Source organism: Zootermopsis nevadensis, unplaced genomic scaffold (assembly GCF_977971745.1).
Source record: "Zootermopsis nevadensis isolate Lab colony 2312 unplaced genomic scaffold, Znev_1.0 Znev_ptg000020l, whole genome shotgun sequence".
In the NCBI taxonomy this organism is placed as follows: Eukaryota; Metazoa; Arthropoda; class Insecta; order Blattodea; family Termopsidae; genus Zootermopsis; species Zootermopsis nevadensis.
The window spans coordinates 3,279,417-3,293,194 of record NW_028259152.1 but is presented as its reverse complement, the minus strand read 5'-3'; the positions used below and the strand labels follow the sequence as shown (position 1 = coordinate 3,293,194).

Genomic DNA, 13,778 nt, shown 5'->3' with positions numbered 1-13,778 from the left:
TTTTGAGTGTTTGATACAAATATTATAGTGGCACCTTACATCAGAATGTTTTCGTAACTTCACGTCAGTCATTTCCTGGTTGAATTTGTAGCGCAGCGTATTCTTAACGTAAAGTGTAATTAACACTATCGAAATTCGACATCTCCTATCACACTTAATTATTCGAATCACACATTGCGTGAAGATAATAACACTTTTCACATATCATTAATTAACCAAACCTAAAATGTAAACAAACCGTCAGACAATACACCACTTTGCCTACATAATAGTAAACACGTACGTTCATGACGTGCACTGTGAAAACAGTCTTGCATGCACAAACAGCACATATATTACTTAGATATTCAAGAAGGATCAGTCTTGTTCATCTCAATTCCTTACTATACGAACTGAGAACACATTAATTTGCATACGAGCGGCAATTGTAGCAAGTGTTAGTGGTGAAGATATACACAGTGGCGGCCCGTTCATAGCAGCTGCACCACAGTATATAATTTTTCAAAATTTCAAAAATATATTTTTTGTTTTTATAAAATTTGTAACACTTTTTTCCTCTATATCATTATTTTAATGTTGCCCCTCACGTTGTCAGGCGAGGAGTGCGAAGCAGAACGGGGCTATCATCCGGCTGCAAGGATTTCAGCGCGGTTAGCCGGTCAAAAGTAGAGAGCGCGGCGGGCGGTAGAGTGAGGGGCAGTTCACTGGTAGAGCGCGTATAGGGGCTGCAGTCCCCACAGCCGGCTTTTAGTAAACACCCTGGCCCGGTACCACGTGTTTTAGACTGGTTTCTGTATCACAAACTGTTTCGTGGTTATTGTTAATGAGTGTTCAGTAATTCTGTGTGCTGACTATTTTTTGTTATGATGCCACTGCCAATGCTCAGACTCACGATCCGCCACTGTTACGTTACGTTAAGTTAAGTCAGGTAAGTTAAGGGTAAGTTATATAAGGTTGTTGTGCGCGATGGGTTGGGTTGTCCTGGAGAATTTATATCGTGTTCATCGGGTGGTCGAGGGGATGTCCTAGAGAAGTGCTGGAGAATCCTGGAGAATTCCAGGAAAATTCCTGGAGAAATTTTGGGAAAGTCCTAGAGACGTAATGAGCAAATTTTTTGTCATGGGGAATTGCTGGAGAAGGTTTGGAAGGTCATCTGGAACTCCTTAAGCGGTGGTGGGTTTGATCCTATGCGGGTCGGTTATTTTGGATTCGTTTAAGCTTGCTTGGGACAAGTTTCATTGGATTAGGTTGCCTTCTAGGTTAGGTTAGGTTAGGTCAAGTGAGGTTTAACCTGTATATCATATAGAGCGTCATACTTTGTTAAATCAATACTGATAATCTACAACCTCTATGTCAATGCATTGATCATGTGAATATAGACACTAACAGCATCAGCATCATGGAAGTGTATTTTACAAGTGTGTTTTCTGTGATTTTCGGTAGGTGGCACAAATGCCTAGCAACTCGCCGCCGTTGAATAGTGAGGTCGGTTGGAAATCGATATTTAGAAACGAAGAACTGCATCATCTTGTGGCCATCTCTGGAACTATTTCGAAAATATTTTCATTATTTTCTTTCATGTTTCTTCCGTATACATGTGACGAGAATATTTTAAAATTGTATTCACAATAACCATGCAAGTAATAAATGACTTAACAGTGTTCATATTTATCAGTGAAGCAATCAACGTTACGGTATGTTCATGAATATATATAATATTATCAGTTCTATACATTGTGAGATATGTAGGCGGCAACAAGGTTTTAACAACCTTATACACAAAATGTTTTGTTTGTGCGGCAATTATATTATTTATCCAGATATTATATTACTTACTTTAAGAGTAGATTACAGATGTTAATACAGTGTTTCGGTTATGCATATATGGATCGTCTTGCATAGTGAGGTTAAGATAGATTTTATTTTTGGTGGGCGTGGTTTGCGCCAGCTCAGAACTTCCGAATACATGTGAGATTATTGGTTGTTACCGACATCTTTACCATACAGCGTGTACTACGTGTGTTCTTTCTTCAGATGCAGATAGATGTCTAGAATGGCAGTAGGTACGATATTTGTATTGAAAACAATTATAGGTTAGTGTGTATTTCCCGGAAACTCAAATAATGAGAAGCAGCACGAAAAATCAGAGTGATCAAGTCAATGCCTTGAGGTGTGTGCATCACATTGGAAGGAAGAGAAATGCACACGAAATATTAGTCAGGAAGTTAAGGGAAATAACTGGTGGTAAGTTACAGCTCATGTGGGAGGATGAATTAATGTGGAGACCTAGACTTAGGTGAGAGGATAATCTCAGGCGGGATGCATGGGAGATAGGAGTTGAAGGAGACTTGATTTTGTTGGCCCAGGACAGGTTCCGGTGGAGGACATTGGTGAGTTCGGTGATGAACCTTCGGGTTCTGTAAGCCATTTAATTAGTTATTTGTTTTTTATAGAATTGTTATATAACATAAGAATCTGTGAATTATTATTATGTGTACTTATTTATAGGGTAAATAGTATTGACAGTGCAAGGAGTTATGGTGGCGTGAAGTATGGACATCAAGAAACTGAAACCTCTCACAGTACTTGCACTACAAGATGACATTTCAACAGTTCAAAAATGTTATTTACCAAGTGTTTATTCAGGAATTTTAAAAACGTGTAATGTTGGATGCTACGTTCTTGTACAGATATCATCATCCATAAAATATGTGTGCAAGCTGTATTGGAAAAGTGACCTACACAGTGCATTCTGTCAGTTAGATGGGAGCGTCATAACTTTCAGTGGTTGCGAGCGAACGTTAATGGGCTTACCTTGGAAAGCAGTTAGTCAGTCATGCAGTGAGTTGTCATTGGAACAGATTCAGGTTCTTTCTTGTTGTGTTGCTATTAGAGATTTACATTTGTCAGTAGTTTTTGAAAATGTAAGTGACAATAAAACCTGGCGGGTGGACACTGACACTCTTAAAGACATTGTAAAAAACATTTTGAAGTTGTATGTACTGATTGAAGATTCCATAGTTTACACAAAAAATCTGCCTCAGTGCCAGAAGTTTGGGATTAATTGCATTGTGATTCATGACATTGGTAAGTCAGAAAATGATAGTGCCCCAACTATTGGGAGAATTGTGTCTAGCACAAATGTTTCTGTGGTTCACCAGCTGAGTAGGGTGTGGCTTGAGCAGCTTCAGGATCCCTGTGCTGAGGTTCCTCTTGGTGGACTTGATGGTCCATATCATGCTCTTCAAGAGATTATGTGTCAGCATAAGTTCTATTGGCAGGCTGCTGAGAAATTGGAACTCAGACCTTGCCAACAGGTAAGAGGTGAAATTAGTTAACTATCTATTTTGGCAACAGCGAAGGATATAAATTTTGTTTCAGAACTCTCAGTTTCAAAAAGGTGTATGTAATATTTTGATGTGTGTAATGTAATTTATTTACTTAAATGAACTCAAACTTTACTTCAATGTCCGTGTACATTTTTATGATTGAGCAGTGGTTGAGTAGAGGGTGGATATTAAGAAGAAGACATGAAAGAAATCAGTATTTTGAAATAATTTTGGAGTTCAAGGTTTTCTTCTTGCATATGCCTTTAAATTTAAATTTTCAAGAATGTAAATATCATTAGTAGCTTAAAAGACCTTCATATGTCATTTACTTATATTGAATACTTAAATATAATATCTGGAATGATATAAAACAGTAAAATTTATGGCCTTTGGAACTCTGATAGGTGCTGATTGTGGGGCCTCCAGGATGTGGGAAAACAAGTTTAGTTCGTCGCGTGGCTTCAGACTCTAAAGCAGTGTTGGTGACTGTGCGAGGCCCAGAGGTTTACTGCCCTCGACCTGGAGACACTGAAGGCTGGTTGCGAGAAGTGTTTGGGGAGGCAGCTGACCTTACCCGGGAAGGTGAAAAAAAATTGTTTTGGATAGAAATGTTAGTCATGCTTTAAGCTTATAGGTACTTGACTGTATTGTGAAAAAACATGCAGTAACTGGTAACATTTTTAATGTCCTTTTACAGATAGTACATGAGAGCTTACACCACATTTTCCTTCATGAACATTGGCCATTAATTGCATGTTGGGTGTACTCATTCTGCCGTACGTCACTGATCTCTGGTGACGATGGTATTCTGTCTTCTTACCTTACATACCACAACTCAGAGGTCAGTCTGATTCCCTTATGTAATTTGACACAGAGAGGCTCACATTGTTAAATCAGATTAATATTCATCGCCCTGATGACGGAGGCAGTATGACCTCTGAAACTTTGGTTAACATCAACCGGACTACACAGCGCAATAACCCAGAAGACAGAAATCTTCAAATCAGATTAAGTTTCCCAAGAATGAACTTTCAAATTCCCTATTTCATGTTTACTTAAATTTTGTCATTCTTGCGTTCCATCTTATGCACAGCCCAGCTTTACACGTGTCACACTAGCATACTGCTAGACTGTTAACCATGGCTCACAGCCTTGTATTATGGGGATTTAAAATGCATTTTTCCATATGATGAATATGTGTAACATACTGGCAAGCAAAATCTGTTAAGGTAATTTTTGTGGAAAATAACATGATGACTGCAAATAAATACGAGGCACGTCCACAAAGTAAGTTTCCCACTCGTCCCACAGCTAGCAAACCTTATATTGCGCGAAGCGACTGTGCGTACGTGATAGAGCAATGACGTAGCATGGCGCATGCACTAACGGTACTTCCCGAGTTCTCACAGTAGCATCGTTGCAGCTGTTGAAGATGGAGGTTCTTATTCCAGCTCCCGCCGACTATGAAGTGCGGTCAGTGATAACGCTAGGCCGAACATGGCTCGACGGACAGCAAGTCTCCTGCAGGAGTTCAGCTGGGAGGTGTTTAATCATTCACCCTACAGCCCGGACCTCGCTCCCAGTGATTTCCATCTTTTCCTACACCTCAAGAAATTCCTGTCCGGTCAGCGTCAGCATTTTGAGAATGACAGAGAGGCGGAGATGGTTGTCACACAGTGGTTCCAATCCCAGGCGGCAGACTTCTACGACACAGGTATTCAAAAGTTGGTCCCATGGTATGACAAATGTCTCAATTCCGGTGAAAAATAGCTGGACACTTGCTCTATCTGTTGCAATAAATATTTCCATGAAATTGTGTTTTGTTTCTGTAAACGGCCCCAGGGAAACTTACTTTGTGGACGAGCCTCGTATATAGTTTGTGATTTGGTGGCAGTAAATGGTGACCTTTTTTTAGCTAATCGTGAGAAGTCAACAAATGTTTTGTGTTGCAAGGTTTGTGTTGAACGTTACAAACTTTGAACAGGGATGAGAATATGTTAAAGTATTGTATGGATACACTGTCAACATAATTTTATACACAAGTTGTATAATTTTTCAGTTTTCTGGTCAGATGAAAAGAAAAATTATACGACAATTCTTCACAGATTTTCATCTTAAAGTTAGAGTTATTGAAGTATAAAAAAATGTGTTACTTCAGCAGGGTTTTGTAGATGAAGACTGTGAAAATAAAGTGCAACATTTCTAGATGGATAAAGATTTTGCTGTTAGATAACGGCTATCTGTTTCTTCATAGGTGTATGTATTTTGCTCTTGGATGAAGTGGACAGCCTATGTCCAAGAAAAGGTGCAGGATGGTTGACTCCACACCAGACACGGGCTTCAGCACAGCTTCTTACACTGTTGGATCATGCAAATCAAGTCAGAGGCCTTGTGGTTATTGCTACTACCAACAGACCAAATGCATTGGATCCAGCTGTACGCAGACCAGGGCGACTGGAAACAGAGGTATTATTTATATGTATACAGTGCCAGACAGTAGTATGGACACGTGGTTTTGCCATTATGATGTGATAGTAAGTGAAACAACGCATTACATAAGTTCTTTAATACTTGGTACATTTTCAAGACAAAAACAGCTAAGGGATAAGAATCTAAATAAAAAAATAAAAAGCTATTAAGAATTTTTGTTTGTAAGTGGCTGTGGGTATGAAAACATTCACCAACTAAAGTAGACTTTTGAAGAAAACCATGTAATTTTCTAACTTTCTTTGGCTAATAACAGGTACTTATCATCTGTGAAAGACATCTGCAAAAGAAATAAAAACTCTCTGAACATAATAACATTTGCCTTGGTTGTGAACACAGGAGCTTTGCACATTAGTATTGGTCAAAGTCTGTGTGATCTTAGATTACACGTGATTCCTCGATTTAAGAACTGTTCTTGTTTTAGTTTAAACTTCTATAACTCCGTGTATTCATTTGGTTCTGAATTTCCTCGCATGTTTCTTCAAGTGAGGAGTTAAACTAACCTAACTTATTGCAACCTAACATCACCTCAAATCTTATTCCTTCCAGAGGGAGATTAAAAGATTCTGCAGCGATGTCATGGATAAGTGGCAAGTGAAAATATTTTTTAATTATAATTTGATATCTGTCAGTTTTTTGCTTTCATTATGAAACACTGTTCATTGTCTGTTGTAGGTGCACATTGGAGTTCCTACAGAAAGTGAGAGGGAACAGATACTGCAGAAGCTGGTATCACCATTGCTGATTCAGGAAGAGACAGAATTGTGTTGCAGGGTAGCACATCTTACTCCTGGCTATGTTGGAGCAGATCTTTCACTCCTCTGTCAAGACGTTGTTCTTGGCAGGTATCGAAGAAATGTATGTATGAAGGTTTTCAATATATTGTGTGTGCAATAAGCTTCTGACTTAGTACCACAGTATTTGTCTACTTTGTTTACTTATAATCATAGACATGTGACAGTGCAATGGCTGTGTCTATTTGAGTCTGTGTCTATCTGTCTGTATGTCTTCTTCCTTAGTAACCTTTAACCCTTTAGATAGATTTGCACAAAACGTGATACGACTGTCATGCGATTATACACCATTTCATGTTCATGTATTTTAATTTTTCATCATCTGTAATATCAACATGCCAGTCATGTACATTTTGAGATGTGAAGCGAAATATGTAGGACAATGGGAAAGTCCAGAAGATGCAAGATGATGTATAGTGCAGACAGATGGTTGAAACTGCTGGAAGGACATGCTGTTATACTGACTGGTTTAAATAATGTGAATGGAGAATGTAGAAGTTGACATACAGTGTTAACATAAATGAAGAGAAAACAAGGAATTGTTTGCAATTAATTTTTAAGGTTTTGTTTAATGTGTAATACTGATGATGATGATGATGATGATGATACAGTCCTTCCATGAGCTAAAATATATGAATGCTAAAGTTGTTTATTTTAATACCAGTTCTGTTTGCAGGTTGTGTTAGATGAATTAAGATACTCAAAATGTGAAGAATTTTTTTTTTAAAGCTTTTTCTTGTGCTAAACCAGAACAGTTGTAGAAAGAATATGAAGTTATTCTTATCCTTAGGTTTACATGGCTGAGTTTCATTGTACAGCATCAGCTTTAGGAGATGAGTCACATCGAATGTTGAAAATTAAACATTTCAGCAAATGCTGCAGTTGCCATCTCTAGATTACCATGAATTTGACGTTGTTCATTCCCAAAGGCCAAAGTTGTAGAGTGTGAAGTTATAGAGGTCAACAAATTTCAAAAGCAGGACCTTTAAACAAAAGTAATTGGATAGTTCATACTAGAGTGAATGTATTTGCAATTTATTTTAATGTGCAGTAGTTAGCTAATACAGAATTCCAGAATAGTGAGTAAGAAGTTCTTTAATATTAACCTTTACTGGCTGTGTGTCTCAGCTTAACACATGATCCAGCAGGCTGTGTGTCAGCTTACTGCTAAACTGTTAATCCCAGAATTGAATTATTACTTGGAGCCCCATAGTAAAGGGGGTTTAAATCCTCTATTACCACATGATAAAGGTTAGACCATGTATGTAACTCTACATATTCTTGTAATAACTAAGGAGGAACCAGTTGTATTTAAATTCTCCACCAGTATGTGAGTACTGGAAGCTAATTGAAAATAGATCCTATTGATGTTTTTAATTTGATTGTGATATTCTTGCCAAATTATAGAAGGAGATTAAAAATTGTCTGCAAAACATTTTTCTATATTAAAAAATATGGATTCAGATTCATTGAAAAATGTTGGAGTTTGCCTAAAAATTATGGGCTGTGGGAATACTGAAAATTATGTACAGGAATGGATTATTAAATTGTAAAATGTTTGCGTTATTGTTTTTGTATTGATGTATTAATGGATGGAAAACTTCTTGTTTTTGTTTTCATTTGTGTGTCCTGTAACCATGAGTATGAAGGAAAATTGCTGATGTCATCAGTGTTTTCCTGTTTGAGTGTGTGTGTGTGTGTGTGTGTGAGAGCGTGCGCGCATGAGCATGCTAGCATGGCTGGGTTCAGGAGTAACTGATGTATCAAATTTTGCTATAAATGTCACTGATACAGCACATGCATAATCAAGGAATAATAAAAAAAGATACAGAGTTACACTTTATATGTGTTTAGGTTAAATAAAATCACAAATTGTGCTGAAATTAATGATTTTCAGTCTTGCTATTTATGGTGAGTGATTCTTTATGTTGTTCATTCCTCCTGTTGTCATATACAGGCAGTGAACACAGGTAGTTCAGAAGAATGGTTCTCAGACTTCCAGGCTTCAGTAGCTAGAGTTAGGCCATCATCACTGAGAGGTGGTTTGGGTGTAGTTGCAGCTCGACCCTTCAAACTTTCAGACATTGGTGGCATGGATAATATCAAGCAGTCATTGCGTATCGCTATTGAATGGCCATTGTTATATCCTGAAACTTTTACAAAATTTGGACTCCTACAGCCTAAAGGTACTGAAATTTTTTGTTAAATATTGGATAACTTTCCATTTTTGACAACTGTTTTAATACCAATTTTGTCATGTCTTAAAATAATTATAAGGGAGCTGTTTGTAAAACTGAAATGTCTGGACAGATTTGTTTTGTTTTACATATCTGTTAAAGCAGATCATGTCTGGAGTTACCAGCAGAATTGGCTAACTTTTTCCTGTTTCAGTTCCATTTCATTTGAAACAAAGTCTATACCTTTTAGGAATAAAAAAAGATAAAATTGTTACAAGTGTGGATGTCAGCAATCTGTTACTGAATACTGTACATTTTAGGTGTTCTACTCTATGGACCACCAGGCTGTGCAAAGACATCATTAGCTCATGCACTTGCTTGTGCTATGAATGTCACATTCCTCTCTGTTTCTGCTGCCGATCTCTACACACCATATGTGGGAGATGCTGAGAAGAGCATTGGTGAACTGTTCCATCGAGCTAGACTGGGGGCCCCGACTATCCTCTTCATCGATGAAATAGGTAAATGTAAATTTTATTGAACTATTTTGGGCTTGAGGTTTCTTTGCGTTAAAATATCAGTAGCAGTATAGTACGACAACTTATTGCTGAACTGGAAGGGGTACCCATTATACCTGTATTTCAGGATGTGAGTCTCTGCTGCTGTATTCTTGTACACAGGATCACAGTACAGTTCTTGTATTTTTACCACCTGGCTATTAACATGAAGTTTTTAACCAGTGAGGGGAAGTGCAAAAGCTGTTGATATCTCAGCTGAGCTATCAGGAAAGGAGGACAATTCTTATCAGAGGCAAGTTCATTAACTGACTGAACATCATTTTATTATTTGTGACTGAAATTACTCCACTTTTATAATGCAGTGCAAAATTAAAAATGTGCACTTTTACATAACAGAACAGCTGCATTTACTTTATGCCTGACGTGATGTGTGCATTGTCATTTGCTTCTCAGCCAGAAATAGAAAGCCAAATTTGTACTTTGAATACCAGCCATGAAAACCTAAGGACAATAAATAGATGTGCTTATATTTACCTTACACTTCAAAATTTTATGTAGCTTACAGATATTTTATTGCATTTTGAGCAAATTTGAATCCAAAACTGGGATATTTGGAAAATTTTAAGGTAGAAATACTGCGAAACAAAATTATGTAATTAAGGATACATTGTGAGATTGGAAGTTCTCAGGGCATTGAATATGAAGATGGCTGTCTTCTGGGTTGTTGCTGTGAGAGCACCCTGGTGATGGAAACATTAAGCACCTCTGTCATCTTGGTGAAGCTCTACCAGACTACATGGCATAACACCCAGAAGACAGCCGTCTTCTGGAATATAATGGTATGGGCGAGTGTTGCACATGGGAAATAGTACAGATTTTTTAATGCCATGAGAAATGAAGGTTATGAATAAGTAACCATTAGGGAGAATAAGGAGAGAGCAGTTGATAGAAGGTATGTAAAAAAGAGTAATGTGAATATGTTGAGGGAGACTTTGTCATAAGATGTTCCACATGGTGCAGCGTCAGCAAATGATGATGGTTATGATTATGATTATGATTATGATTGCATCACATCTTTGTTAAAATATTCAATATTATGATAAGTTCAAGTGATATTTAATTTTTGCCGTGGCAGAGGCCAGTGTCTGCTGTGAAGTGATTTAGTATTTCTCCCAGCTGTGTGTTGTTTTCAGGTCAGTGTTCATATGTATGTGGGAACAGTATCCTGTCAGTGGACACATGAAAGTGGAGCAGAGATATACCAAATGAAATCAGAACACAAAATGGTAGCTTTTCTTACCGTTTATATATTTTTCTTGCAGATGCTTTGGTTGGTAGTAGAGGCCACAGAGAACGAGGGGTGCAGGAACGTGTGTTGTCAGCTTTGCTCACTGAGATGGATGGAATTGGTGTCCAGAGAGATTCTCTCTCTACCATGCATAAAACTTACAGAGGGAGTACGTCTGCTTGCCATTCGCAGGTGATTAGAAAGAGTAGTATTTATCATCATGAACTTTGTAGAATTGTGTTGTTAAGGTCTGCTTGTCTTTCCTTCATCATTTTGGTTCTAAGTCTTATTTTCCATTTGTTTGGCAATAAAATGCTAACTGTGGAAGATAGTGTCTTTCCATTCTTTTCAAGCGATTGTTCTAGTTTTGTTGGTATCCTTACATCTCATCAACTATATTTTTCAGTTTCTCTGTTGTTAACATTTTTGTGGTGGTGTGTTCTAATAAAAAAATTCTGGGAGTCCTTTTGGTGTTAAAATCCAATTTTTACTATAATAAAAAAGGTTGCTTTTAAGTGATGTTACATAAAGATAATTTTGTAACCAGAAATAAAATACTTTAATTGATTTCATGTAGAAAAGTAGCATTCTTTTTGTCATATTTGTGTGATGTCTTTCTGTTGTAGCTCATTATATATGATCAGAAATACAGTGAACCCTTGTCCGTCATGTGTTAGCCCAGTGTGAATTTGCTTCTACACACAGAAACTAATGTGAACAATTATTTGCCATATACAAAAGTTAAAAGAAAAATAGTTTGTCAAACATGGTCTAGTACTATATTCATGGATATGTTCTGTATTATATTTTGCTATTCTCTCCAAAAATCCTGCAGTAGATTTAAAATTATAAGTTCAAGAATACAGTTTTTTTTTAAGATTCTGCATTGTGTGTGTGTAGTTACAGATTAACCTGGGCATAGTGGTAATGGCTGCAACAAATCGACCAGATATGTTGGACGATGCCTTGCTACGACCTGGACGTTTTGACAAGTTGCTCTTTGTGGCTCCACCTGATGCTGCAGCTAGATTGGATATTTTGCGTATTCTCACAGCACACACTCCACTTGGTGAATGTGTTGATCTGCAGTCTCTTGCCCTTGCCACAGATCTTTTCACTGGTGCTGATCTAGGTAGTCTCTGTAGAGAGGTGAGTAGCTGTGTGGGTGATATATGCTTAAGCATGTATTATGATTAGCTTAATTGATGGGTGGTCACTATTGTCCACGAGCCACGAGAGTAGACGTGGCCTTGTCAGCCGTTGCTTGTGTGGCAGGGGGGATAGTGGGTTCTGCGCATACGCTGGTGATGTATTCCTTACCTAAGAACATTGTGCTATCAGTCAGTCAATACATTGGCTCACGACGTACGGCCTGTATAAGCTGCGAGAGTCTTTCGGTCTGCTAGTAGCACAGATTTCTACCCCACCTCCCTCAAAGACGTCAGGTATACTCTCCGGCTCGTGGACAGTACATGAGTTTGAACTTAACCATTTTGTTACGTAGGTAATGCTGTCTACCATTCAAAGCAGTTACTTAGGACACAGATGTGGAAACATATTCTTCTCCACTTTTACTTAAGGAGATGTGAAATATAGAAATATATCCAGTGAATTGCTTGGGGATTGAAACCCTTCACTAATTTTATGGAATTCTTTTATGTTTCTTGGTACTATTTCATGATGCCAGCAAAATGCCTTGAATCTTAATTCCACGTGTAAGTCAGGTTTATTGGGTTTTTGGACTTTGTCCATTGTCTAAGGTCAAAAAGTCTAAAAACTCAATACACCTGACTATATCACACCATTGTCAGAACCCAACAGAATCGAATTCCATATGGGAGTAACTTAAAAATGTGTGACTAATACTTTTGAATTATCTTTATGGATATTGCTCTGACATTGTGTGTGTCTGTGCTTGCAGGCTGCATTCTGTGCACTGACAGAAGAGGGAATGGCAGTGAAACAGGTGAAACACAGACATTTTGTGCAGGTATTATGCCACCTGCGTCCATCCCTGTCTCAGGACCAGGTTGATTGGTACAGCTGTTACAAAAGTATGGATAAATAAAGTTGCTCGTCTTATCGTGAGTGTTGCAGTGCACAATTTCCAGATTTGCTTCGTCATGAGTTTTGATCTATTATTGGATGGGTGTGTGTTTTTGTTTCCATGAGTAATTTTCTCATTTTGATTCTTCTCTGGTTTTGGGGTTTCTGTCTTGGAACATCAGTAGAGGGACTACAGAAACACTAGTCATCAAAATTTGTGAAGGAAGAACTTTGGGGAAAACCCACTTGGCATTCATATCCAGGCTTGAAGGTGGACACAAAAACTTTAAAATGCCCCTTGTACTGTGAAAAGCTACCCACAGTCTTACACAAGTTTTGATTACCACCTTTCTTTTGAATTTGATGGGAAAGAAGAAACTCCCATAAGACTGTACATAAAATATTTTACTGAACTTCATTAGTGTTGAGATTTTGAAAGTGAAAGGGCATAGTGGTATTTAGTTTTGATATAAAGAAATACTTGGCCTTTTGTCTGTCATCTGGAACTACAATGTTTTGGAAGCTAGATTCTGTTCGATTGTGGTGGTACCAGATCTGGTCTGGCCCAGCAGGTAGACTTTCTTTCCTCTTTCCCTCATTTTACCTGAAGACAGAAGCAGAATACAGCTTCCGAAACATTGTAGTTTTTTTGTTTTATAATTTAGATAATGTAATTTGATGTGCTACATGTGTCATTATAGGCGATCCAGCATTGTACCTTTTTTCCTGCCATCATGGCAGGCATACCAACTGTTGAGATAGGATTTACACTAGCAAAGATTCATAGTGATAGACTAAGGAACCTTACAGATAATGCAGTATGTCAAAGTTCAGATGTTTCAGAAACCCTAACAAATCACCAAAAAATTATAAACACGCTTTCATCAGTTCAATAGTCTTCAATTTTTGCTGTGCCAGGCTGTACAGTAAAATGTTGTGACAGATGACACGGAAAGAAGCAGATGCTCTGCCTAGATTTTGTTTGTGAGGACCTTGGAGTTTAATGAAGCCTGAAGTTGGCATTTAGGTAAGTATACACAGTTACCCTCCCACTGTCAAATATCAGTTCATCGTGACTGAGGAATATATTGTGCATGCACTGTATCAGATGCTGCTATGTTAAAAGTTAAGCCGAGGGT

At 37.9% G+C, this 13,778-nt stretch overlaps 1 protein-coding gene across 7 annotated transcripts; it reads left to right on the top strand.

Moving 5' to 3' along the window:
* Positions 1–1,156: 1,156 nt before the first annotated feature.
* LOC110826831 (ATPase family gene 2 protein homolog B) lies at positions 1,157–12,681 on the top strand. Of its 7 annotated transcripts, none has more exons than XM_022057863.2 (10): positions 1,157–1,694; positions 2,509–3,317; positions 3,734–3,911; positions 5,584–5,795; positions 6,492–6,674; positions 8,568–8,796; positions 9,108–9,308; positions 10,628–10,785; positions 11,494–11,742; positions 12,515–12,681. In XM_022057863.2, the coding sequence occupies exons 2-10, from the start codon at positions 2,553–2,555 to the stop codon at positions 12,659–12,661; spliced, it is 2,322 nt and encodes a 773-aa protein (XP_021913555.1). In that variant the 5' UTR covers positions 1,157–1,694; positions 2,509–2,552; the 3' UTR covers positions 12,662–12,681. The 7 variants fall into 7 exon arrangements, with proteins under 7 accessions (XP_021913555.1, XP_087208195.1, XP_021913557.1 ...); XM_022057865.1 differs by lacking the exon at positions 1,157–1,694 and adding an exon at positions 1,705–2,063; XM_022057864.1 differs by lacking the exon at positions 1,157–1,694 and adding an exon at positions 1,705–2,244.
* Positions 12,682–13,778: the final 1,097 nt, after the last annotated feature.

What these genes read in the sequence shown, in the direction of transcription:
- LOC110826831 (XM_022057863.2), top strand. Translation starts at nt 2,553, where the DNA reads ATGGACATCAAGAAACTGAAACCTCTCACAGTACTTGCACTACAAGAT. An exon ending in AACTCAGACCTTGCCAACAG is followed by an intron (nt 3,318 to 3,733) that starts GTAAGAGGTGAA and finishes GAACTCTGATAG; the next exon opens with GTGCTGATTGTGGGGCCTCC. An exon ending in CCTCTTCATCGATGAAATAG is followed by an intron (nt 9,309 to 10,627) that starts GTAAATGTAAAT and finishes TTTTTCTTGCAG; the next exon opens with ATGCTTTGGTTGGTAGTAGA.